Raw genomic sequence first — 27,113 nt, 5'->3', positions numbered from 1 at the left:
CCACAAACTGAATTAGGTGATGCTTTCCTAAAGCTTAAGATATGCTAAAACTGTTCATTGAATGAAATAATCACCTTAATGCTTTTAAGTAATATTTATAAGCAGCTGCATTTTGTTACCTTTAAAATTAAAATTATTATTTTACAAAAACATTTTCAACCTTTTAAAAATTTTGCATACTGGTTTATTTCCAATTTTGAGCACGTCAAAATATGTGATTGCTACTCACAAATAGAATGTGAAATCCAGCATTTATAATGTACAACCTTGTAGAACAATTGTTCCCCCAGAAAAATCGAAGCATTGATTTCGTTTATTTTAATGTTTTTTTATTATTATTTAATTAGTCAACCTCTACAAGGCAACATAATGCGACAGATTGTTCCACACACTTACTCCAGAGATTTATCCTAAACTTCAATATAGAAAATACTCAAGACAAGTTGTTAAAATAGTTATATCACAAATATACTTTTTAGACTTCTGTTTAAAAAGACATATTATAGACAGTAAGAACAACAGGTCAGTGCAAAAAATCTAATTGTTACCTCAAATCGGTCACTTTGCAAATATTTTAAACAATGGCATCTATACTATGACTTCATCTGTATGATTTCAAATACATGGTTAAGTAACTGATGATTCAGCATTATGATTCATCAGCTGCACACTAACTAAAACGGGATTCTTTTTTGCAAAATACCAAATACGTTTCATAATAAAATAGTTTTAACTATTATTTATGTACACTCCAAAATAATTTATTGTGCGCCACATTTTTATTAAAATAATAAAACCATCTATTATCTCAAGTAGTCTTCTGTACTTCTGCATAGTAAAGTGCTAAATCAGATCAGCTTCTTGTAGAACAGAACAGAAAAGAATTCTTACTGATGTACCAAAGAATAAAATGTAATGAATCGCAATAGTCTAAAACACACAGTAAAGCTAACATCAATCTGAAACCATAAACAGTGATTCATACTGTAAATTTCATAACGAATGCATTGTGCTGAAATGTCTTTGCCTCTCAACAACCAGCAGGAGATGGAGCAAAAAAATACATTGCCAATAGGATGAGATACACCACCACAAGAGCAGTACCTGTAATACAAACACACACAAAGAGAGTTTTAACAATTTACAGAACTCATTCAAATCAATATGATGAACAAAGAAAGAACAGTGAAGGAGATTGTAGTACTAACTATGAAAACAAAACAGTAGTGTAGATAATCACAAATAGTTTTTTGTAATGATGATTTTTATTTTTATTTTAGTTAAAATATTTTTCTTAGTTTATATAAAATAAATAAAAATGATACATTAATATTTTTGTGGAAACAAGTCTTTGAATAGAAAGTAAAAAAACAGCATTTATTAAAAGTAGACTCTTTTGTAACATAATAAAAGTGTTTCCTGTCACTTTTGATCAATTTACTGCATCCTTGCTAAATCAAAGTATTAATTTCTTTCAAAAAAGAAAAATCTTACTGATCCCAAAATTTTTAACAATGGTGTAGATTTTGAGCAGGAGAAAGTGCCAGTGCTGGATGTTTTAATTCTGGGTAAGGTTCCTAACCCCTGATTTACAGAATATTTAGCTTATTACCTTGAAAGTAATCAGACTTTCCGTCCATAAAACTATAATTCACAACGATGACACTAAAGATGCTGGCCCACAGATGCAGGTCGCTGAAGATGAGTACAAAGCCAACATCCTGTCACAGAAAGATAATTGGGAAAACACATTGACATATAGCCATCAGTGAGCTAACTTTGACTGTATGTAGCATGTGTTCATAATATCTCACATAAAAGACGTTGAATAAAACCAGGATGGGGATCTGAATCATGCACACCTGCACCGCAATGCAGCTTCCAACCTCGAAACTGGGAGAAAACAACAAAATGCATGTATTTTTAGTAGACAAGGCCAGATTAAACTAACCAGGGATTGAATTAATGATTCCATTGTTTTTTCATGATGCCTAATGCATGTTAACAAATATAGAACTTACAGTATGGTGTTACTAAACAAACTGACCTCAAACTGATTTGATTCTGAAGAGCAAACTGGACTCCATTGACAATTTCTGGGATTTCAGGGATCATGGCCAAAAGAGTCACACCTATGAAATACTGAGATGAAGAGTTGGGATCATAATACATTAATATTGAGCTGTTATTTACTGTCTGACTGATTTACTGCAGTGTTAACCTGAGATACAGACGAGCGGTTGAGTATGGGCTGAATGTGTTCGGTGGTCAGATCGGCACATGCAGACATCAGCACTGTGGCGATGATGAGGATAAGCAAAGCTCTCCAACGGGACCAGTGAACAGACGCTCCAAGATGACCTGCTGTGAACACACACATGTTGTGTTTCATATCATTTCCTAAATTAAACTTCTAATAATCACTACACCCTAACCCTAATACATGTGGAAAAAGACAATATTTAGCTTCCTTATGAAGTTGGTGGTTGGTTCAAAGCTTAGTATTAGTCATTTTATTGCAAGGTTTAGCAAACTCACCCGTTCCATCACCAACGTGAATGTCGTAGATGTGTGAATGTGTTTTAAGAGTAAAGATGAGGCCGATGATATAGGATACGGGCAGTAGAACAGAAATGGTGTACACTAGAGGCCTGAGGAAACAGACACGTCAACAGCCACAAAAAAACTACAATAACAGTACTAAAAATATGAATAATTAATCGTTTTTTAAATTATAATAATAATAAGCTACCGTATACAAAGTACTGAGTATACAAAATGCTCACACTATGAACTTACTCAATGTGACTGTGAAACAAGCTGTAGTTGTTTTCAGTCTAGTGGACCAGAAAGAAAAAATGTGCAGAAAATAGCTTGATGTTTCACTTTCCGGTGTCATGTTTTCAATTTCTACGTGATGCATGTTTGAAATCTCACCAGGTCGTAGTGGCAGTTTTTGCACATGAAGGATCCGCTGCTGTTGGTTCCTGTAGAGTTGGTACAGTCCTCACACACTAGATTCCCATAGGCTTTGGAGAAGAGCGTAGGGGCAAACACTCCTACAGAGACCACAGTGGGAAACTATGGAGCTACAATAGTCTCAAAATGTATTGATTTATGAAATATGATTCATTGCTATGATTCAAGCCAATTCACATTCACAAAAACAGGATTTCCCAAACTTAAAATTTCACAAAATACAATTTGGTTGTGCATTTGCAAATCATATTTTGTGTATATGAATAAGGTTATGAGTTTGTGAATTGCTAATTGCAAAAATATAAACCTTTTTTTGTGAATGTGAATTAGCTTATGCATTAAATGTCATTTCATATTGTCTTTAATTACTACAGGAGAGAAGCACAATAACAAGCAGATTTCTGCCGCTTCATCTTACCCCCTATTGATATGAAGAGCAGAGAGGAGCTGACCCCTGCTGATCGACTGTTAAACCTCTGCTCCCTGTGCCTGAGTCCTCCGATTATCATACAGACCCCCTGAGACAGACACAGATATAATAGTCATCTACTGCACACTTTGCAGATTTAAGATCCTCTGGAAAGTATGGAAGCCTGTTTACACCACAGAATAAAAAAAAAGGGTATTTGTGACTTTGTGAAGCTTATTTGTCACATTTCTGACTTTTTTTGTCTCTCAATTCTGAGTTTATATGTTACAATTCTGAGAAATAAACTCATAATTGCAAGATATAAATTTGCTGTTTCAAGAAAAAAAGTCAGAATTGAGAGTTTATATCTTGCAATTCTGACTTTTTTCTTAGAATTGTACGATAATAGAATCGCAACTGAGTTATAAAGACAGAAATGTGAGATATAAACTCGCAATTTGGAGAAAAAAAGTCAGAATTGAGGGATAAAAAAATCAAAATTACCTTTTTTAATATTAATTTATTCTTACAATTTGGACTTCAATTCAGACGTTTATATATATATCACAATTCTGAGGGGAAAAAGTCAGAATTGCAAGGAATAAACAATTCTGAGAATAAAGGTCTGAATTGTGAAATAAAAGACTTAATAAAATTATCTCACAATTCTTACTTTTTTCCCAATTCTGGTTTTTATCTCACAATTCTTACTTTTTTCCCAATTCTGGTTTTTATCTCACAATTCATACTTTTTTTCTCGCAATTCCAAGTTTGACAGTTCTTTTTTTCTCTCGGAATTGCGAGTTTATATCTCACAATTCTTACTTTTCCCCCCAATTCTGAGTTTATTTCTCACAATTCATACTTTTTTCTTGCAATTACGAGTTTATTTCTCACAATTCTTACTTTTTTCTTGCAATTCTAAATTTATATCCCAGTATTCTAAGAAAAGATTCTGATTTGTGGGGTATAAACCTGCAATTGCAATGAAAAAAGTTAATTCCCTTGCCTTTTTTAAATTACCTTTATTCAGTCCTAAAAGTCAGAATTTCAAGATATAAACTCTGAATTGAAAGTCTGAGTTGTGGGATATAATCTCGCAATTCTGAGAAAAACAGTAAGAATTCTGAGGAAAAAAAGTAAGAATTATGAGATTACCCCTTTAATTTTTTTATTCCATGGTGGAATCAAGCTTCCATAGTAAGGAATGACATACTGGTATGAAGAGGATGCAGCCCAGCAGGGTTCCAGTAAGAGCCGCCTTCACTATCTCCTGCAGGCACTTATTTCCCTGGTGGTGACCTCTGAGCAATGCTGTGATGTAAAAGGTCAACTCTGTGATGGAACCGAATGTTGCGTTCACCACGGCCCCGACAGCAAAGTTACTCTGAGCGGAAATACTGAGAATAGAGATCAGCAATTGGGTGCTGCATTAATATTGATCTCAAAGGTATTTGTGAAGCTCTGGTGTTGTGCTGGAGAAACTGCTCACCTTGCAATGCCCATGCCAATGTAATATGACAGTGGAATAATGGAGCTGATTGCTGTGGCAAACTTGACTTCTGAGCTGGCAAACTGGTTTGTTTTGTCCACGTAACCAATCACTAGTGACACTATAACTAATGGTAAGAGATCTAGTAACTCCATGTAAGGAAAATGACATAAAGAGTAAATACATTATATATTCAGCAAAGATGCATTAAACTGATCAAAGGTGACAGAAAAGAATTTTTTTATGTTATAATGTTTTTTTAAATAAATGCTGTTTTTTTTCACTTTCTATTCATCAAAGAATCCTAAAAAAAATGCATCACTGTTTCCACAAACATATTAGGCAGAACAACTGTTTTCAACATTGAAAATAATAGGGAATGTTTCTTGCGCAGCAAATCATCATATAAGAATGATTTCTGAAGGATCATGTGACACTGAAGACTGGAGTAATGATGCTGAAAATTCAGCTTTGCATCACATGAATAAATTACATTTTAAAATATATTCAAATAGAAAACAGTTATTTTTGAATTGTAATATTTTTTTGCCCAATATTACTGTTTTTTTTTTAAATCAAATAAATGCAGCCTTGTTGAGCATAAGAGATTTGGACATTGGTCTAGTACTACATGCAAACTGACATCATACTTCTGAATATCAGCACTGAAGAATAACAGATTTAAACTTCTGTATTCTGTGTTTGACGTTGAGGATACTGACAGCAAAAACATTGATCCCATCCACTGTGTATTTATAGTAGTAGATATTCGCTGCATGGTAGCAGCATAGAATGACTTGGCCTTCATTCTCCTGAGCCTAAAAATAAGAATGAAAATCTGTTAAATTGTGTAAATTTGCAAATATGATACACAAGTCTTAATCAGAATTAATTTACAGATGGCAGAACCTCAGTGTAATTCATAATCATAGTACAGTGCTCTCACCTCGGTGGCGTGGCTGATGTGAATGTGTTCGGGGGGCATGAGCAGGATGGTGTGTAAGGTCTTGGCGCTCATCTTGGCCACAGGAATGGTGAAAACCAGCAGCCAGGAGATCAGACACACTACAGAGTGTGTGACGACGAGGAGAGGGTAACCCACAAACAGCCATGCATATGTTCTCAAGCGCCACTGAAATCAAATGAGAGCCACATTATGGGAAAGCTGGAATCTAGCGATAACAGTACAAAATCTAAAGGGAAGACGACAAAAATGGTAGCAATGTTGTACCGGGACGTAATATTCTCAATTAAGGACAGATGATACAGTCCTGCAACAATAACTCAAGGTTAGAATTATAGGCTATAACAAATTTTAAAGACATTTTACACCAATCGACTATTTTAGTGAACTCCAAATGAGCTAAAATGGCGAAAAAAATATATAATAATTTTATACACTATCGTTCAAAAGTTTGGAGTCGGTACGACTTTTTAATGCTTTTGAAATAAGTCTCTTGTGCTCACCAAAGCTGCATTTATTTGATGGAAAAATACAATATAAACAGTAATATTGTGAAAACATTACAATTCAAAATAACTGTTTTCTATTTTAATATATTTTAAAATGTATTTTATTCCTGTGATGCAAAGCTGAATTTTCAGCATCATTACTCCAGTCTTCAGTGTCACATGATCCTTCAGAAATCATTCAAATATGCTGATAAATAATTTTTGAACCTCAAGAAACATTTCTTATAATTATCAAAGATGAATACAGTTGTACCGCTCAATATTTTTGTTGAAATCCTGATACTTTTTTTCAGAATTCTTAGATGAGCTGAAAGTTAAAAAGAACAGCATTTACATACTTTGTTTGGTTTTTGGTTCTTAACCATTTTAATAACTTATTAGCGTATTTGTATTTCACTAAAATAGTCTGGTGGTGTCAAAATAATATATATACACAATGGTGGTACAAATAATATATGTAGTCTTTTAATTAATAAATGATGTTATACAGGCTACATTTATAATAATAGTGATAAATGAATTTGATAGCATGTGTCATTGTCACTATGACATTTCATCTTTTATCTGTTTCATACTTCTCACCCAGTAGTGTTGGTCCTGTGGACTTCCTGTGGGCTCTTCTATGGTCTCCTCCACAGGTGTGGGCAGCAGAAGAGGAGAGGAAGGCTTTCCGTTCTCCTCTGCCTCTAGAGTGGAATTACGTTGGAGGATCTTCACACTGTACACTGGCACAGAGACACTGACCTGAAAGCAGCAACACTGGGTTCAATATGCTTCCAAACCACAATAAATCCAAGTGAAGGCTTGTGATGAATGCAGTATTAGCCTGATTTTCATGGAGTAGGCAAAAGAAAAGAGACTGTGTGTGTAGAGAGTCATAAGACTGATAAAAAGATCAAGAGTACACAAATATACAAATATCATTTGGATATAAAAAAACACAACCTTTGTAATTGATTTTCCAAATGGCCACAGAAAATAGCAGGACAACCTCCAGCAGAGATTCCCTGAAACATGAAAGTGGCACCTTTGTGATCCAGGGAGAGGCACTAAAATGTATTGATACTTATTTAGACCAATTCTTACCATAGGGGATGCCAAAAACTGTGAGGAACATTAGGACACCAACGAAAACATAAACCAGAGAGATCCACCAGCCAAACAGAAACACGTAGAGAACATTGCCACAAGTGACCAATGAACCTGCTGAAACCCGAGAATAAAAAAGACTGATATGATTAAAGTAAAGGGGAACAAATCAATGTACTGCCACGTTTCTCTAATTAGTGGATTTGTTTTAGTTTTGCATCAAAAAATCATCATAATAATGCATTACAACATTACCTAGATGTGATATCAAAGGGCTTATGGTATGAGAAATAAAAAAGTTGTTTTTTGATTGAAATATACAGTACAGGTATAAAACCGTTTTAAAGTAGGAAAAGTTTTGATTCTTTAATAATAATAATTGTATCATTAATAATAAAAGTAATTAAGAATTTAAGAATTTGAATAGTTTCAACTGCTTTATTTTCTATATTTTCAAATAAAAGTAATAATACAAATGAGAAGGCATGTCCAAACCTTTTACTGATACTGTACATGTACTACAGAAGGAAATGAGAAGAGCTCGGTCTTACCTGAGTAAGGTTTAATAACGTTCAGCTCAGAGTAAAGCTCCTTCACAATGTCCGACCTGTACTCAAAGGGCCGTTCTGTCACATGACTCTTCCACTTCCTGAATCCAAACTTAAATAAAGAGGACAGAACGATATCAGCATCAACATTACGCTAAATTAAACTAGACATATGTGCTCAATGTACATTTACCTTATAATTATTTGCGAGTTTTTGGGCCTCTACTTCGTTTTCAGCACTTATGGTGGTCTTGCACGGGTTCTCATCACGTATTTCATCACCAAAGCTGCATGCTGAAAAAAGAAGAGGTAGTGGCAATAAAAAAGTCTCAAACCAGTTCAGAAAAAACACCCTTGCTTTTATGCAAAGTGTTTATGGGCTCTCACTTCTCTGTTGGTTTTTAGATGTGTAGGAGGCGCTTGTTTGCTGTAAACAGGACTGAGCAGGACCATCGCTGGCTTCTGAATGAATGTGAGCTACACAAACCCTGTCACAGCCAGAGCCAGGCAGATAAGCTCCATCATGGTCTTCTGGAGGATCTGAGGAATTAGATGAAATCATGGAATGGTTTATTATTAAGTATTAATAAGCCAATTGTTTAGTATTTTGTTATGTATTCCAATGATATTATTACATTTTTAAATGTGACTTAAAGGGATGGTTCACCCAAAAATAAAAATTGTCATGACTTACTCACCCTAAAGTTGAACCAAACCTGTATGAGTTTCTTTCTTCTGCTGAACAAAAAAAAGAAAGAAAAAAAAGATATTTTGAAGAATGTTGTAGCCAGACAGTTGACGGAGACGGACCCAATTGACTTCACTAGTGGGAATAGAATACTATGGATGTCAATGGCTATTGTCAACTGTCTGGTTACCCACATTCTTTAAAATATATTATTTTGTGTTCAGAAGAAAGATACTTAGATTTGGAACAACATGAGGGCAAGTAAATGATGACAGAATTTTAAGGGTGAACTAACCCTTTAAGTGTCCAAATACTTTTTAGGCCACTGTATATCGAATATGCAGTATTCTCAATAAATATTTTTACACATAAATTTGCGTTTCAACATCAACACGTTAATTCAGATATAGCCAAAGACACACCACAGAGAGGAAATATGCATAGTAAATAGGGAAGTGGACTGATGCGGTTTCAGAACCATTTCACAACAGAAACCTGACTGACTGCAAATGCATTAGAAGCAATTCTTTCTTGAGAAATCCTGATTCATTTATGTCCAGGATAAATCACAATACAAGTTGAACCATTAATGTAAAATGCAATGGACATGCATTCATTATTCACATCAAGTGAATTATTCGTCACGTTACATACAGTGTTGCATATCAAAAGTCCGATTTAATTGGAGCAAATGTGCAACTGTCTGCTGTAAGTAAAATAATGCATTGACAATTCAAGTCAGGATTCTTTTAGTACTTCCGTTAACATAAATTTATGGTCTCACTTTGTGTTATTGTTTACCTTGATTTTTTGTGTCGAGTTTCCTTCTTCGTGTCTCTATATTCGTTGTCATTTCAGCACATTGTCTTCTCTGTCAATCCACGCAGTCTCGAATGATATGACAGATCGCAATTCTTCAGTATGTAATCAGCTTCATGTGATTCAAACGCACTTACGCTGAGCGACCGTGTTGCCAGATCTCGCTAGAAAAATAAGACAAAACAAAAACAGACCAAAAATAAGGTGTCCCGTTTTTTTAAAACTCTCTGTATAGAACCTTGTTTCCACTATTGAATACATTTTTTAAAAAATCTCACAATTCTGACTTTCCCCATCACAAATCAGAGTTTAGCCTATATCTCACAATTCTGTGAAAACAAAAAGCAACTACGAGTTTTTGGTCGATTACTTTACCTTTTATTCTGTGGTGGAAACAAGCTTCCATATTTCTGAACACTCTCATACAATCCGTAATACGGAAAAACACACAGATAGTGCTTGAGCTAGAAACATTTAGTATTAGCGCAAACCAGAATTGCTGACCAAAAAAAAAAAACTTCTTTACATGATATAACGATGAATCGTCATACCTTATTAGGCTATGGTGGGAAATAAAAGTAAAAAAAACAACAACAACAAAAAACAGCACAAATTCACTTATAATAAGCAAACATGGCAACCATGGATGAATTGCTAAGATCAGTGGGAAATGTTGTTCTCAAACACAGCTGCGATTCAAGAGCGAATTAAAGTTATTTATCTGCATTAAAAACAAATATGAAGATTCAGTCTTCAAGAGCACAAATTCAATAAACAGTTATTAAATAAAAGGTTTTTAAAACTTAAATATTTATTTTAAAGAACTTTCACAAACCTGACATACACGCCAGAAAGCATTTCAAAATAATGTGAAGCAACCATTGTTTTTATAATTGCCTTACAACATGAAATTACCTTTATTAAATATGTTGATCTCATCATCAAGCATCAGAAAAAAAAAATTACAGTACAATCAATGCAGAATCTGTAAAAATTAGGTTCCTGGATCATTACTAACCTCAGCATAACCTGAATAACCTTTATTCAATGGTAAACTTCACTTGCATTATGCAGCACTGAAGAAAGGCATTAACAAGGCTTTTTTCAAGGCTTTAATATTTCTAAACGCATGCAGAGTCCTTTTCACCACTAGTCTGGATATCCAAAGCACTTAGTGTGGTCAGAGAAAATACCTGCAAGCTTGTAAGATGCATTCACTTGGCAAGTCAACGTTTGGCAGTGGAGATGTTCTCAAAGGTTCTCGAAGGAGATTTGTGGTGTTCACAAATGTCTATTATATGAACAAACATCTATCAAATCACCTGAGTGAGTCATTTCTTGTCCATTTTCCAACATTTTGAGAGGATGTATTTGAAGAGATGTATTCTGTAAGAGGTTATGTGAGGAGCCTGGCCACCTGTGTCTTCACCTCCTCATCTGGATGTGAGAGCAGCAGGGGAAGCTTACGGTGCAGCTGAGAGGAGTTGTCCAGTAGAACACAGTACAGAGAGTCCTGCCTCGTCCTCAGAGCTTCAGCCACCTGTGCCGAGGGTCTCCACGCACGCAGGTTCCCCACAAAAAACAACAGGCGGAGAAGAACAGATGTGCTTGTGCAGCCGTCAAACAACAAAATCAAGGAGGCTGGAGCCTGTGAACAGATTTACAAGTAACTGGAGGTGCGTGTGCAAATACATGAGCTCTTAAGAATAGAAGAACTAAATTAGGGATGAAAGATTAATACAAAAAACACGAAATCACAAAAAAGACTGTCATTTAATAAAAAAATGTATATATGCATGCCTCAGAGAGAAGCATTTCCTGCCGCTTTCCACTAAAACAAAAGTTTAACAATGGTTTAACATTTGAAAATGAAGACAGCCATTACATTATTATATTATTATTATTATATTTCTTTAATACTCAATTTTTTTATTTCTTATTTTTAAAGATTTCTTAAAATATTTAACTATTTCTTATTTTGTTTGATTTTTTATTTAGTACTAATTATAATCATAAAAATTATATTTTTTCTATGGTTTATTTTTTTTTCTGATTAGTCGATTAATCTATAAACTATTTCAACGATTAATCTATTGACTATTTTTGGATTAATTGATTAATCCTTTAATTAAGTTGCAAATAAATAATAACCGTAACATTAATCTTTCAAAATGTCTTATTTTGTTAAATATTTTTATTTGGTAATAATTATAATCAAAACATTTCTTATTTTAATTAATATTTTTATTTAGTAATAATTATAATCATACAAAATAATTATTTTTTTCTATTGATTATTTTTCCAGATTAGTCAATTAATCATGATTATTCTATTGATTGTTTTCTGATTAGTTGATTAATCCTGTAGTTAACATGCCAATAAATAATAACTATAACTTCTACCATTAATCTTACTTTAAACAATTTATTCAAACCTTTTTTCATACTTTACAAATAAAAAATAAAGTGCCAAGAATTTAAAGGCATCTATCAGAAATGTTCATAATGGCTGCGTTCAGTGACTGTTAATTGACAACAGCATTTGCTAACAGGTGTGATTCTTGAAATATTTTGTTCATTCAGCAGATTAAAATAATTTAAAATATCTGTCTGAATGAACAGCTGAAGTCATCATTTGAACTTGGGTAACAATAGCGACAGTATCAAAGATGGGGACGTCTATAACACCAGGACGATTTATCACAATTGACAGGGCGTTATTAAATAAACATTATGTTTCAGCCCTAGCTGATATGTAATCACAAATCTTTGGTCATATTATGAAGCCCTACAAACAAGCACAGCAAAAAAATGGTGGCCACAGACTGGTCTTAAAATAGATCTAGGCATCAACAGAAAGCCAATGAAACAAACTAGGACACCCAGCAACCAAGAGTGTTATTTATAGGGTTATCTATTTATAATCATATTGTGTTGCATGAGAGAAAAGTCACTGCACTGGATCTCACCTACAATAAAGTGAAAGCATAAAAGACATATTTGTTCACCTGCGCTTGCACAATATCGTCCATTAAATCTGGATTGGAGGAAAGATTTACTAGGACCTTCAGGACTTGGATCTGCAGGAACAGATTAAATATTCATAAATCTGATTGTGTACACATATCATTTAACTCATAAATCCAAAATCACCTGTAGGACTTCATTGCTCACTACGAGCAGCGATAAGAGGAGGGTGATAGAATTCTTCATCAGATGCTGGTGATTATCGGTGACGGACAGATTAGTGAGTAATCGGAGCGCTGCCAGCTGAAGGTCAGAGTTCACCGGTGACATCTCAATCAACTGCATCACTGATGGGATATATATCTGAACAACAACAGAGACGAGTGGGAGAACAGGGTATTTTAGTATTTATATAGCATTTATTAATTATTTGAATTAGATTTTATTTTCTATTTTAAATTTCATTCAAGCTTTAATACATTTCGCTTTGAGCTTGTCATTTTTATTAACTTTTTTCAAAATATGTTTTTTGTGTATTTCTATTAGTGCTGTGAAATAGATTAATCACTATATATATATACGCATACATACACATGTGTGCGCGCACATATTTATATATATATATATATATATATACACACACAAACTTTTATGTTAGTTGTGTGACTAATAGTGATCAATCGATTTGACAGCACCAATTTCTATAGTTTCAAACTCTTATCTACATTTTAGTCATTTTTATACTTCAACTTCTTTGAATTTTCCTTAGGTTTTTTTTTTAAGTTGAAGATTTTTTATATAAAGTTATTTATATTTTATTTCAGTTTTATTTTAATCATCAAAAACAATTTTGAAAATTAGTTAACAACAATAAACACTGATTCAAAAGCAAAAGGCATGTACCAAGATAAAAAAAAATTATACAAAAAAGCCTTTATAATAAAATCTATACGGTATTTGCAATACCTTCAGCTGCTCTTGATTGCGGATATTCATGCTTAAGTTGTTCAGAGCGTTTAGAGTCTGAACCCGAATCTCAGATGAAGGGTCTGAGAGAAAGCCTGCTATGATGTGAAGACCTCCAAATTCTCGCAGAAGATCCTTTTTAAGAAAAGCAAAACATTAATTGTAAACATGATATCAACTGCAATACGAGAGCTTTTTTTTACTCTTCTGCAACATGTAAGAATAATACACAATGTCTAGATGCCAAACCATTAGATGACCTGGTTTACTGTAAAGGCAGCAGCATTCCCTAAGGTTACGAGAACGTTTCTCCTCTCTTCTGTGTTTGGGCTGCTCTGCAGAAGAGACAGAAGCATGCTCAGATGTCGAGGCTCCAGGCTGGCAGCAGATTTTGAGTGAATATCACCTTATGAGAAGAAAAAAACAGCAAAGAAAAAGTTTGTATGAAAAGATCTCCCCATATTAAATCAATACAATGTGTTTGATTCCAAAACAAATATTGTAAACTTATATAGAGCTGTCAGTGTTCACTTTCACAATGTACATCATAAAAAAAAAACATTTGAATGTCACTTACTAGATTCATTCTCCGCAGAAGGATCCAGATTATCACTCTTACTGACAACTTTAAATCCAGATACTTTGGCCATTAAGCTCCCAGGCTGAATATTCACACTTTTAGCAGACTTTCTTCTGTTCACTCCTCCATCTCCTGCACGACCAACGACTAGTTTATAAATGCCATATGAAGCTCCGGCTCCTGCTACTATCCCTAACAGAGCCTTCATGCTGCCGAGCCGGGCTATGACATTGTCATCTCCCATTCTGCGATATGAGCAGATTTCATACAGAAAATGTTAACACATGGCTGCTGTCCGACAGGATAAATAAAGATGCACCCACTTCCTGGTCATACTATACTCGTCGAGTTACTCTGCACGTTGCCGCCTATTGCATCAGTGGACGAGCAAAACGTTTCGCGGAGTTGCGTTCATTAATGATTTTAGCTAATATATAACAAATAACAAAAAACAAAGAATAATTTCACATTTTTGAAAACCAAAAACGCCCGACCAAAAAAAGAAAAAGAAAAAAGTCAATGCTTGGATCATTATTGAAGTGATTATGTTTCTAGCATGTTAGCCTATATGTTTGGCAACAGTTCTTCTAATCCGAATTGATGGAGTGTGTAGCTTTTCATTTCTTAAACAACCATGTAAGAAGACACATCATGACCATATTCCAGGATGACTTATTCATCAGGCTCAAATTGTGAAAGAATTTTCACACATGAATTGGCAAGTCTTTGGGATGTGCTGGAAGACTTTACATAGTGCTTGACTCTTGCATTGTCAATACAAGACCTTGCCCAATAAATTGATGCACCTCTTGATGGACATAAATGTTTTGATGTTATTTCCATCAAGAGGTGCATCGATTGTTGGTTTAAGATAATGCAAGAGTCAAGCACTTCTATTAGTCACAGCACATCCCAAAGACTTTCAATGAATGTAAAGTCTGGACTCAGAGGTAGCATATAGACTTTGTTTTTTTTGTGTTGATAATATATGAAAACTACGAACTAGGTATTTTTGCTATTAATTAATACTCCAAGGATTTTTTCATCTGACCAACCACTTGCTCAGGTCACCAAGCAACGTGAATGTAAATATTGACAGAACTACAGGTGTCTCAGGTTATTGTTGCACCGACTGCAAGAAATTATTAAACTATTTCTTCAACTGCCAACGTTTTTATGATGACTTCTTGGCAAGATTCAGATCCAATATTGAGAGACTACTTCATTAAACATTCACTTCCTCAGATTTACAAGGTGATTTAATGATCTAGTTAATGAATGAGCCAGCCAAGGAAATAATGTAATTGAACACAATCCGATTTTGTTTAAAACATGTAAATGTTATTAATAATGTTCTATATATATATAATTAGTTTAAAGGATTATTAATGCTATTTATTATATTTATTTTGCATTTAAACTAGGCTTTGCTTGCTGGGTTATGTGTCTCATGCCCTGAAGATCCTTTGCACTTTATAGAAGAGAAGATCCTGTCAATTCTAGAGGATCAGGATTTCGAGATTTGCTGGTATGTGGGCTTGAGTATAATTTGTGACATTAGAATATAAATGATGATGTAAGATCAAGTTTATAAGCTTTAAACGGTATAATACAGTAAATAATACTAATAATAGCCCTAAAATGTAAATTGTTTCTGAATTCTTTAGGCACACATTTATTGACAAAGACAAACAAATCTTCTCACTGGCAGGAAGCATTGTGTATGATATTTTTGGAAATTCAGAAGACAGCCAGGTAAATCTCATATATCATGTATTCTTTATTCAGAGTGATGAGCTATCAAACCTCCATCTGCCAAAACTCATTTATTCATTTTTTTCTCACAGTTTCTGTCACATTCGTTGGAGAAAGCTTTCTCGTGTTATCGAACCAACCTGACCAAAATGTGTTTCACGTGAGTGTCAAAACTGTACTATAAAAGAGCCACAAAAGCAAACAAAACCTGCTTTGGATCCACTCTTAAAAATAATTGTTCCAAAAGGGGGTTTTCACATAGCGATGCCATAGAAGAATCATTTTTGGTTGCCCCATTCATTGATCAGTTCTTAAGTTCTCATTGTGAAGAACCTTTTAAAAATCTAATAAACCCTTTTCCACTAGAAAAAACTTTTTTGTGCAGTGGAATGTTAAAGGTTCTTCATGGAACCACAATAAAGAACCTTTTTTTAAGAGTGTACAAAAAACACTGAGCCTGTATCATCTAGGCTAATGTCTGACTTCTCACGTTAAAGGGGTTGGAAGAGTTATATTTCGAAGAAGAAAATGAAAGCTGACAGGCTCCTAGAGAGAATCGAAGAGGCTAAGGTGTATCACACACAGAGAAGGATCAAACAGGCTTTCATCAAGTGGACAGCGTGGGTTTGCTTTCGAAAACACATGCAGAATGGTACTATATATACATTAGATTACATGAAATTCAAAGTTGGAATATTTAGGAAATCCAACTAGTTAAACACCATTTTGTTCTCTATTAGTATTGTAACATGAAGGCATTACCTATGTTATCCAGATGCTGTGAGGAAACTACAGAAAGCACAGGAGTCTGTTCACTGCAGAAACATCATTACAAATTGGCGTCGTGTTGTGCATGAGGCTGAAAGAACAAAGGAATATTTTAAGGTAGTTTTTCTAATTAAAATGTGTGTAACACAAATGCATTTAATTGATAAGCTGTTTAGGTATTATGCATGTCTGTATGTTCAGAGGCTAGAGAGAGAGATACAAGAAAGTCTGAACTCAGAGATTTCCCAGGGCAATGGACAGGACAGACTATCACTGCTGCCTAACAAGCTGTCACTTAAGGTATCATTTAACCTCTGTAACGTTACCTTTACATAACTGGCTTCAAGTCAACTGTGATTTTAATAAACTATTTGGTGCAGATCTTCCAGTGTCTAGGCGTGCGTGACCTCCTGAAATGTGCTCAGGTGTGTCATTCTTGGAAAGCGATCACTCAGATCAGCTCACTGTGGACTGAGGTCAGTGCGGCTCACTTAAACACTTTACTCAGCTACACCCTTGTGGAAAAGAAGTGCACTTAGCTGTACTGAATGTACACGTGTAGTGCTTGTCACTACATGTTTCTTGACACATTTATAAAAAAGTGCACTTTGTAATGTCAAAAGTACATTTTACATCATCATGTTTTAATTATATTTTGTTCATGCTTTAACGAAGTAGACTACACTTATGTCAATGTGTTGACTGACATACTAAAGCAAGTTATTATATTTTAAATGTAGGGTAATTGCAACTTCATCATTACAAATGTGTAATTAGAAATAGGCCTAGGTCTATATTTAAACATAGTACATACAAGTTTAAATAAATAAATAATACATTAAAGTATATTTTAGTTTACCATAAATGCTTGTCAGTAGGCTACATTCGACTGTAACCAACCATATTTAAAGGTAGGCTACACTAAGTAAAATATTTTGTTCAAAATAAACTAAATTTAAATAATGAGTCAAAACGTGTTTTTGTCTTGATTCAAGCCTATTCTAAGTGTTTATATTTCAGACAGGATGGTTTTCAAAGGACAATTGCATGTATACCTCTCTCACCCGTGCGTGTCTCCACATAGGCTGTAAGTTAGCTCTTTAACAGAGTTAATTGTATATTTTGAAGGCTTCGTTTCACTATGAGCTCTTGTAGCGCTGGAATTTATTTTCAAGGACAGGCAGTGTCTATTAATGTGCAAGTCAGCAACTTTCCATCTAAACTGGAGATATCTCTTAAGCCTATGTTTTATGAGCAGTAGGAAAATTTCTCTTTTTTAGTTATGAGAAAGAACCATATTCATCCGCACAGTCACGCAGAGCCGAAGCACATGCAGTTTGGTTTCTTAACCGCTAGAGGGCAAAGAGTTACAAAGTATAGGCTACCATTTTCATTTAAGTTTAAATAACATTCATTAAAGTGACCGGAAACATTACATTCAGTTCCAACTTAAGTAAATTCTTGTAAAACATATTATTTCTGTAATAAGCATAGCCTACTCTTTTTAAAAGTATGCTAAAGTGCACTTCTTCTTTTTTACAAGGCCTATAGCCAGTATAATCTGTAAAATGTGTTTCCACAGATGGATTTCTCCCCTGAGGGCAGCTGGATCACAGATCAGATTGTGGAGAGAAAACTGCGGGCACATCGTGTCTATGTAATCTCTGTGAACTTGTGCGGTTGCACATTGGTGCAGGGCTCGAGCTTCAGACGCATCAGTAAAACTACTTCAAACAGTCTAAAAATAACACACATTTTCAGTTTGATCAATGATACGATAAGGATCTTGCATGTGTTTTATTTTCAAAGGTCAATGCCGAAATCTTCAAGAACTCAATCTGAGCGAATGCCAAAATGTTAATGCAAGTAGAAAACAAACACGTTGTGATTATAGATTTTGCTGCTTCTTATCAATCTAACACCTGTTTTGTTTGGAAACAATCTTGACAGGATGAAAATATGAAGATGATTTTAGAGGGATGTCACTCTCTCCTCTATCTTAATCTGGCCTTAACTCATATTACAAATGGCACTATAAGAGTCCTCTCAAGGTACAAACTTCTTAAATGTTTCTCAGTACACAAGGATAATGACAGAACTGTATTTTTATAGTTCTGGTTCTGACTGTTGTTTAAAAGATGCTGTGTGACGCTGCAGTCTCTGAATCTGGCACACTGCATGGGTTTCTCTGATGAAGGTCTGCAGTATCTCACCACAGGGAAAGGCTGTCACAGACTGAGTCATCTAGACCTCTCCGGTTGTTCTCAGGTTAGAGTTGACACATATAGGACATGCACACTAATATTAGTTAATATTTACAGGCGGTTCACAGAGAAAGCTTTCTTGCGTTTCACTGCTCTGCTGTAAAGCTGTTCAACTTTTGACCTACAGTGCCGCTCATCAATGTCCGTTTAGAAACAGTGCAAACATCACAACAATGCGTTTATCGTAGCAACTGTAACACTTTACAATAAGGTGTCATTTGATAGCATTATTGTTTTTGGTTACATTTTACAATAAGGTCTCATTTGTTAGCATTAGTTAATGTATTGATTAACATGAACTGACAATGAACAATACATTCATTACTGTATTTATTAATCATTGTTAATGTTAGTTCATTCAAAATAGTTGTTAATTGTTTATGTTAGTTCACAGTGCATTAACTAAGATTAACAAATACAACTTTTGATTTTAATAATCTATTAATAAATGTTAAAATGAACATTAAGATGAATACATTCTGTGGAAGTACTGTTTATTCTTAGTTCTTGTTAACTAAAGTAGTTAACTAATGAAACCTTACTGTAAAGTGTTATCCTAGTTTTTAACAAAAATATAACATTTTAAAGACGAAAAGGCAATAAACAAAATATTCCAAAAAGTTACAATAGGCCTATGAAATTATAAAATGAACAAAAGCATGTTATATTGTAAGTATTACACCATCGAGTCTTACAAGTAATTTTTGGAGTTCTTTAAAGAATTCAAATATACATTCACATTTTTCTTGAAGATTTAAAGAAGGCATTTGCTTTGAAAATATACATTTATGAATTTAAAATGTGCAGTATGCAAGGAATAGTAATTCATTAATTAATGGAATATGAAATGGGTCTATTTAAAAAAAAATGCTAATACAAAAGTTTTGGGATGAATTTCTTTTTACACAATTAGAAAAGTCCACCCAAAACACTCTAATTCCCCCCCAAAAAAAGTGGGTAACTTGGTTGGACAGAAGTATTTTTTTTTGTATAAGAAGCCAGAATTATGCATCATTTGCCCGCTATTTCTGTTATTAGGGGCCAAGCCCGAAGGGCAAGGCACCTATTGTATCTGTTAGTTTTCTTCTTATTATTATTATTCTTCCGCAAATGGGAGTCTATAGCAGCCCTATGAACCGTAAGTAGGAAAATGATGAAATTTGGCACACTTGTAGTGATGCTAATGAATAGTAATTGGACCAATTTTTGACCCTCTAGGACCAACTCTATAGCGCCACCACCAGTTCAAAAATTCAACATTGAAATGGTTATAACTTTTGAACACTTTGATCTAGAAACTTAGTCCACCTGATTCCACTCATCATGCTGATCACAACCAATCCCTTATATTAAGACCCCGCCCATTACAGTAGTGGGCATTTTGAAATGTACAGTATTCAGTTTTTTCGTTACTTCTCCTTCAAATTTTGTCCAATTTTCTCCAAACATGTTCTCAAATGATCTTCGGACTGAGTCGCATAAAAGTACTGTTCCCGATTAATTTTGATATACTGGGAAAAAAAAAGTTATGATGTTGCAACCTTAACGAGGTCCATCTAAAATTGGCTAAGAGGCTGTATCTCGGCCAAAGATTGATCAATTGAAACGAAAATTGGTACACTTCATCTGAAGCATGTTCTGAGGTTCCATGCCAAAGTTGAGAATAGCGCCACCTATGGGTCATGAGGTATGAAAAATTGCTGTTTTGGCCAATAACTTTTGAACAGTTTGTCAGAAAATCATAATTGTGGTATCTATGGATTCCTTGCATCATGCCGAATCCGTGGATATCGATTTTGCCATGATGGGATGTACCACGTGACCGCCATTTTGAATTTTGTAATAATTTGCTATAACTTTTAAACTATTTGACATATCTTCACAAAATTTAATACGGATCATCAACACCATGTCCTGAAGGTACATGAGAAGTTGAAACACAGCGCCACCTAGTGTTCCAGAGATATACATTTTTTTAGAAAAACTCCTATAACTTTTGAAATTATTGTTCAGATTTTGATTTCTTTGTCATTATGTTCCTTGGGTTAAGCCGATTCAGACGATATCTCATTTGTCATTTTCCAACAATGTGACTGTCCGCCATATTGAAGCAAACAGTAAACAGTTTTTTCGCTACTCCTCCTTCAAATCTTGCTCAATTTTGCCCAAAGTTTGCTCAGATGATCTTTGGACGAAGCCGCATAGAAATGACTGAACAGATTTTTGATGTTCGCTACCGTTCCCGAGGTATTTGTCTGCAAAGTTGACCTAGCCTGTGTTTTTTGCCTTATGCTAGTTAGCTTAGCATAATAATGGGTTAGCATGCTAACCAGATGCCATTCTTTCTAATGCGGCTCTTCAGCTATCAGGATAAACATAAGCTACATTAGCATTGAGCTATCTTAGCATGCTAATCTCGTTAACATGATTTTGTGTGCTTATTCTTACACTAAGGCTCTCCTCTGCAGCTGTGTAATTTGCGTCCTCTGAGTGGCGCAAGTTGCTAAACCACGTGTCACGAATCCCGAACCATTGCGGTCGTGGGTTCGAATCCTGTGTGACACGTGCCCAGACCGCATGAGGTACTGTGGCAGGAAAAGATGCAGAAGTTGCATCTGTTCCAGGCATTGTGCCTAAGAATGGTCTTATCTGAAGCTGTCACACACAACATGCAGTGCTTTTATGTACAATTCATTGTTCTATGCTCTTCATTTTCTTCAAAATTCTCAATTTTGACTTGATTCTCTCTTGAAAGTATTGAATTTTGTAGATGCGTGTCTGCCAAGTGGCACAACAAGATGAGTGACAGACACCTGACCCATATATAGTGGGTTCGAGTCCTATGAGGGACAACTTTAAAATTGTGTATAAACTTGTCATTTATATTCCTTTATTATCCGGGTAAGAGCTGTACTAATCTTTCTTACTCTTGGATTTGAAATAATCTTGTTTTTTTACTTCATTCTGTGTTCATTCTCATCAGACCTTCTGTTCATTTTGATTTCATCCTATCTATTCTTCATGTACATTCTATTTCTGCTGTATTTGCTCTTCTGGCTCCGTATTGCGCTACAGCCCCTTCAGCGGCTTGGCCCCGTATTGCTGCTTGCAGCTATATTATTTATTAATTCTGTCAGAGTAGGTCTCATAAAAGGGTTATTTAAAATAAATTATTAGCGCATACCTTTATTTTGATGTGGCATTACACAAACTTTTTCTTAGTCACAATAATTCACAATAATGGACAGAACCATTATTACCATGGTACTTTTATTAGTGATTTACATGTTGTACCTAAATAAACATAGTATTTCCATACACTGTAAAATGCGTTTGCTGCCTTAAATTAAGTACAAACAACTGTTTAAGTAATTTCAACTTAAATTACATTAAATTGATTAAAAAATTGTTAAATCTTATACAACTTAAAAGTTGAAATAAAATAAAAGTTGAAAATTGCTTAACTTATTTTGATGAGTTAAAGCAACGTAAAAACATATGTTGTCATAACTTATTGCTCATATAATTTTTTACACTGTAGTAGCCTACTTCTGTGTCCAAGTAGTAGCTACCATGGTCTATTATTATTTTTGCTCACAGGAATAAATCAGAATAGAGATTGATCAAATTAATTGCATTATATAAATGTTAGAATTTTTTCCCCCTACTCTACAGATATCCGTGGATGGATTTACATATGTCGCTGAGGCTTGCAGTTCACTTCAACAGGTTGTGTTAGATGACCTGCCCACCCTCACTGACACCTGTGTGCAGGTACAGTGTGTGTTATATGTACATAAAATATGACGTCTATTAGACTCTAAGTTTGAATCGGTGATTGTTGTTTTTCTTTGTTGCAAGGTCTTAGTGTCTAAATGTCGTGTGCTGACTGTGATTTCCCTCTTGGACTCGCCGTTTCTGTCTGATGCGGCATTCAAAACAATGGCGGAAGTGATCGGCCTCACCAAGATCCAAATAGAAGGTTTGTGTTTGTGCGCTCAAATAATGTGGCATGGCTAGAAAGGCTAAATTAGTTAAACAGAAACTGTGTTCTGCATTTCAGGGAATGGGCGAATGACAGACAGCAGCTTGAAGGCCCTGTGCCGGAGCTCTCAGAAACTCACTGAGGTCCATGTGTCCGACTGTCCTCGCATGACTGATGCCAGCTTGAAGTCTTTAGGAAATCTGACAAAACTGTGCAACCTAAATATCTCAGGCTGTATCAAGTGAGAGAAGCCTTTGCACGGACGTGAATATATAGAAAAATGCAAACACAGTGTGTTTTTTTGAGAACTTTTTTTTCGTCAGTGGCTATTTACACTAAGTGCAAATAGCACTAAATTCTATTTACACTTTCTAGAAATAGCAGTGTTTTCTTTGCAATAAGAGTAAATAGTAGTAAGATGTTATACTTATAAATAGTGGCAGTTACTATTTCCAACTCAGTGTTGTTGTACATTAAACGGTATGCAATAATACCGGTGTAAATTATTATATTTGTTAAAACTTTTAAATGGATGCCACCTTATTGGGACAATAAAGCTCTCCCTATACCTAACAATAACTGATAAACACTTTATTATTAAACACGTTAGACACTTTATTTTCACTTTTTGAATATTTTCTTATAATATTTTACAGTGCATATTTTCTAACGCTTTTCTGAAATGCAATGGGAAACGGGAGTAGAGAGAGTTCGACAAAAGGCGGATTCGAACACGGGTTGATTTGAGTCAAAACTTTACCCCTGCACTTTTGCTACTGTTGACTTTCGTAATTTTGTCTGGTCCAACCAGACGGTGTAAATAGCTTCTAGGCGGGCTATTTGCCTCTAGTGTAAAATTGATTTTATTTGATGCTACATACAGCAGAAAAAATAATAATATAGGATTTATAGTGAAATAAATATTTCACTTTTCCATTCACAACTTTTCCATTTGCTCCCCCAATCTAGAATGTTTGGTTACATTCTTGACATGAATTTCAAATTCTATAAAAATGCATTCAATTTATGTTTTGTGTTTTTTTTTTTACCCGATCTAGGGTGACTGATATGGGAATGTATTTCATCACTGAAGGACCATCTGCTGTTGAACTGCGAGAGCTTGATCTTTCCTACTGCCCAAAAGTTACTGACCTGTCCCTGAAGAGAATAACTCAGAGGTGAAAACAGTTAACATTTACAGACAGTACACTTTTTTTAAAATCCTTCTTATACAGTGACTGTAAAATTCATTTCCAGATGTAGTAATCTGACCCACCTGGCCGTGTGTTTCTGTGAGAACCTGACAGATAACGGCTTTGAGTGTCTGGACAAATGTGCTTCTCTGGTCTCTCTGGATATCACCGGCTGCAAAATACATGACAAAGTACACTTAGTATATCATTTATTACACTTACAGCTGTAGTCAAAACTGTTATTATATTAAAGATGTGTCTTTCACAGGGAATGGCAGTTCTGGGGGCCAATCAAAGTCTGAGAAAACTGACCGCAAACGAGTGTGTTTTCATTACAGATAATGGAATAAAGGTTTGGGTTACATTTATTATCGCTCCATTGTGTATAAATGTATGGCTTGCCATGAATTTGCAATCTGATTACTGTTTATGGAGAAGTTAATGTGATATAATTTTGTCTCTGTGCAGATGTTTTGCCAACAATGTCATCGTCTGGAGGTTTTGGATGTGTGTCACTGTGTGTGTCTGTCTGATCGTGCGATCAAAGCCCTTTCCTTCTTCTGCAGGACCATTGCCACAGTCAGAATAGCTGGATGCCCTAAAGTACTTCTTTAAATCAGTAATCTTGAAAGAATAATAAGATAAAATAACCTTTTAAAATTCATACACTACACAGTTGAGTACATAATGCATAATGCAAAGTAAATAGTGTATAAGTGCATAGTGCGTCATTTTGGGATGCAACTTAAATTGTTATGAACAAATTCCAGAATAATACAACTAAATAAAATTAAACAATTCATTCAATTGACAAAACATTCAATTAGAACAGGCTTTTCAAACTTTTAGATACCACGGACCCTCAAATCATCCTCGTGTGAGGGACACTTATTCTAAAATTTAAAAGAAAGCTAGATATTTTCGTGTATAAAGACCCAATTTACACTGTAATAAATTAACACTAAATATGTATAAAATAAATGAGGAAATATTTAGTTTCTATTATGTTACATTATTTATTTATTTTCTACTCAATATAGTACTGTACTGATGTATTATTTATTAATTTCAACCTAATTTAAATTATTTTAATTAATTTTCTTATTAATTTTAATCAAATTTATTTATTTATTTTACGTGTTTTTCTCTAAAACATGTCCACGGACCCCAAGCACTCCCTTGTAGCTCCACGAGGGTCCCCGGACCCCAGTTTGAAAACCCCTGAATTAAAAAAATGCAAAAAAAGTATTTTCACTAGTGCACTCAGAAGGTAAAAATCACATAATAGCTGAAACTATATTTTGCTGCATCAGATGACAGATACAGCAGTGAAGTATCTAACAAGAGCTGGCCACTTCCTGAGGGAGCTGGACGTGAGTGGCTGTCCTCTCCTGACTGACCGCACTCCTTCTTTCCTCCTGTGCAGCTGTCCACATCTGTGGTCCATCAGCATGCTCTACTGCAAGAACATCTCCAGGTGATTCAATGTGCCGTTTCCCTTCCACGACGGCAACACAAATACAATGCATAATAGCAATGGACAGATAGGAGATATTGAATATTTAGTTTCATTGAGTTGAGCAGAGATAGTCTTATGTTAATGATTATAGTGTTAAGTACCTTTCTCATCTCAGACAGGCCGCTCTGAAACTGCAGCGCCGAGTCCAACACTGGAAACACAGTCACGATGACGCCCCCTATAGTCTGGATTAATTACTACAACTCGACGAGATATGGCGGGATGAGGACACTATACAGACATTACCAGTCGAGTCAACACTTACTTCTGTGAACACTTACTGTATTGTGGAAAATATTTAGATATTATATAACATTTATGCTTTTGATAAGAAATCTCTTCCCAAAGGTGTGTTTTTTCTTGTTCTTTAGGTAAAAAATACTGTCAGGGTAGCTATAAGACAAAAAGGTCGAGAATCAGTAACTAAGTTTTTGGCACTGAAACTTGCAAAGAGAAAAAAAATTATATGAGAATGTAAATTCATGTATAAAATGAGGACACTACCATGCCATATTTCACACACTGAAAGTGTAAGTTCACCCAAAAATGAAACTTCTGTATCTGTATTAATTACTCGCCCTCATCTTCGGAACAGATATTTTTGATGAAATCTGAGAGGTTTCTGTCCCTCCATAGGCAGAAACGTCATTGCAACTTTCAAGGCCCAGAAAGGTATAAAGTCACTGTTAAAATTGTCCATGTGACTACAGTGGTTAAACATTAATGTTATGAAGTGACAAGAATACTTTTTGTGCGCAAAAAAAAGAAATAACGACTTCAATCACCAATCTCTTCTCTTCCATGTCAGTCTCCTAAGCTATTCATATAGTAAACACAGTGCAGCGCTTCCAGGGGCCTGTACCATGATGGTAAATGAACAAACTCAGCCTGAGTTGACAGAGAAAGTTGATGATCAGCATCACAGTACCAACAAAACCTGGTTGGATTGGTTTGGTTTTGTCAACTCTAAACTAATCTTGTAACCCTGAGTTTGTTCAACTACCAAGGGTACAGGACCCTGATGTATTATTGTATATGTTGTCAACTCTTATTATTGCTTGGGTATTTCATATTTTAAGATTCTGGAAACTGTGGGACCTTTCTTGGAATTACATACATTCATTTATACGTTTATAAAATAAAACAGGAAACAGGAAAACAATCATATGCACAGTTCACTAAATATTAGTTGCCTTATATTCAAACTCTAAATTTGTATTCTATTATGTCTTATTAAGATGTTAATATGCTATAACCTTTAAAATGATCTGTTGAACTTTGGACACTATTCTTAATGCTGAAGTATGTGTAGTATAGTATTTGTATTGTGATTAAAACCAGGGTTTACTAATACAATAAAATTTTGCAACATACAGTAACAGGATGCTTCTGTTTTCATTTAGTAAAAAAAGAAAATAATGAAATAATGAAAAGTGTTCCAACAACATAGATTTACTGTTTTTTTTGTTTGTTTTGAAAACATACAAAATTACAATTTAAAAAGCATTTGCTTTAAATGTAACCACAATTTAGTTAGTCAATGAATTGTGTCTTCTTGCATTGAATTTATTCTTGTATGTTACTGTATCTTCTTGCATACTGGAATCAAAACTTAACCA

At 34.7% G+C, this 27,113-nt stretch overlaps 3 protein-coding genes across 7 annotated transcripts; 1 reads left to right on the top strand and 2 right to left on the bottom strand.

Annotated features, from left to right (window-relative positions):
- Positions 1-307: 307 nt before the first annotated feature.
- cax2 (cation/H+ exchanger protein 2) lies at positions 308-9,641 on the bottom strand. Of its 4 annotated transcripts, none has more exons than XM_077210725.1 (20): positions 9,480-9,641; positions 8,378-8,530; positions 8,184-8,284; positions 7,994-8,102; positions 7,440-7,559; positions 7,299-7,360; positions 6,936-7,097; positions 5,827-6,012; positions 5,599-5,698; positions 4,881-5,022; positions 4,605-4,788; positions 3,398-3,497; positions 2,938-3,059; positions 2,800-2,837; positions 2,539-2,651; positions 2,222-2,364; positions 2,048-2,142; positions 1,815-1,893; positions 1,613-1,721; positions 308-1,104 (listed from the first exon to the last, which is right to left on the bottom strand). In XM_077210725.1, the coding sequence occupies exons 1-20, from the start codon at positions 9,529-9,531 to the stop codon at positions 1,031-1,033; spliced, it is 2,244 nt and encodes a 747-aa protein (XP_077066840.1). In that variant the 5' UTR covers positions 9,532-9,641; the 3' UTR covers positions 308-1,030. The 4 variants fall into 4 exon arrangements, with proteins under 4 accessions (XP_077066840.1, XP_077066843.1, XP_077066842.1 ...); XM_077210728.1 differs by having other exon boundaries at positions 2,222-2,361; positions 9,480-9,600; XM_077210727.1 differs by having other exon boundaries at positions 7,440-7,556; positions 9,480-9,600.
- Positions 9,480-14,380, bottom strand: armc10 (armadillo repeat containing 10). 2 transcript variants are annotated; one of them, XR_013196644.1, is made up of 7 exons: positions 14,008-14,373; positions 13,691-13,836; positions 13,431-13,565; positions 12,651-12,827; positions 12,506-12,577; positions 10,691-11,145; positions 9,480-9,661 (listed from the first exon to the last, which is right to left on the bottom strand). XR_013196644.1 is itself a non-coding variant. In XM_077210731.1 (6 exons), exons 1-6 carry the CDS (start codon positions 14,252-14,254, stop codon positions 10,894-10,896), a joined length of 1,029 nt encoding a protein of 342 aa, XP_077066846.1. In that variant the 5' UTR covers positions 14,255-14,380; the 3' UTR covers positions 10,289-10,893. The 2 variants fall into 2 exon arrangements, 1 of the variants encoding a protein (XP_077066846.1); XM_077210731.1 differs by lacking the exon at positions 9,480-9,661 and having other exon boundaries at positions 10,289-11,145; positions 14,008-14,380.
- On the top strand, positions 12,424-26,870 carry fbxl13 (F-box and leucine-rich repeat protein 13). Its single transcript, XM_077210730.1, has 21 exons — positions 12,424-12,860; positions 15,435-15,538; positions 15,678-15,765; positions 15,858-15,925; positions 16,263-16,417; positions 16,541-16,650; positions 16,735-16,833; positions 16,914-17,009; positions 18,116-18,251; positions 18,343-18,395; positions 18,484-18,584; positions 18,672-18,801; positions 22,473-22,571; positions 22,659-22,779; positions 22,861-23,023; positions 23,841-23,960; positions 24,040-24,166; positions 24,244-24,327; positions 24,444-24,578; positions 25,289-25,452; positions 25,610-26,870. Exons 4-21 carry the CDS (start codon positions 15,915-15,917, stop codon positions 25,686-25,688), a joined length of 1,983 nt encoding a protein of 660 aa, XP_077066845.1. The 5' UTR covers positions 12,424-12,860; positions 15,435-15,538; positions 15,678-15,765; positions 15,858-15,914; the 3' UTR covers positions 25,689-26,870.
- Positions 26,871-27,113: the final 243 nt, after the last annotated feature.

Source organism: Siphateles boraxobius, unplaced genomic scaffold, assembly GCF_051911475.1.
Source record: "Siphateles boraxobius isolate OS27281-9 unplaced genomic scaffold, OSU_SipBor_1 65, whole genome shotgun sequence".
NCBI lineage: Eukaryota > Metazoa > Chordata > Actinopteri > Cypriniformes > Leuciscidae > Siphateles > Siphateles boraxobius.
Note: the sequence above shows the minus strand (reverse complement) of the source record. Positions and strands in the feature narration are given on the sequence as shown.

Excerpts from the sequence above, each read along its gene's own strand:
- cax2 (XM_077210725.1), bottom strand. The coding sequence starts at position 9,531 with ATGACAACGAATATAGAGACACGAAGAAGGAAACTCGACACAAAAAAT. Across the intron at positions 7,361-7,439 it reads AGTTTTTGGCATCCCCTATG|GGAATCTCTGCTGGAGGTTG; the intron begins GTAAGAATTGGT and ends TTCATGTTTCAG. Across the intron at positions 1,105-1,612 it reads AAAGTCTGATTACTTTCAAG|GTACTGCTCTTGTGGTGGTG; the intron begins GTAATAAGCTAA and ends TTTGTATTACAG.
- armc10 (XM_077210731.1), bottom strand. The coding sequence starts at position 14,254 with ATGGGAGATGACAATGTCATAGCCCGGCTCGGCAGCATGAAGGCTCTG. Across the intron at positions 13,837-14,007 it reads TTCTGCGGAGAATGAATCTA|GTGATATTCACTCAAAATCT; the intron begins GTAAGTGACATT and ends TCTTCTCATAAG. Across the intron at positions 13,566-13,690 it reads CTGCCTTTACAGTAAACCAG|GATCTTCTGCGAGAATTTGG; the intron begins GTCATCTAATGG and ends TTTCTTAAAAAG.
- fbxl13 (XM_077210730.1), top strand. Across the intron at positions 16,834-16,913 it reads CTAACAAGCTGTCACTTAAG|ATCTTCCAGTGTCTAGGCGT; the intron begins GTATCATTTAAC and ends TATTTGGTGCAG. Across the intron at positions 24,167-24,243 it reads GCTGCAAAATACATGACAAA|GGAATGGCAGTTCTGGGGGC; the intron begins GTACACTTAGTA and ends TGTCTTTCACAG.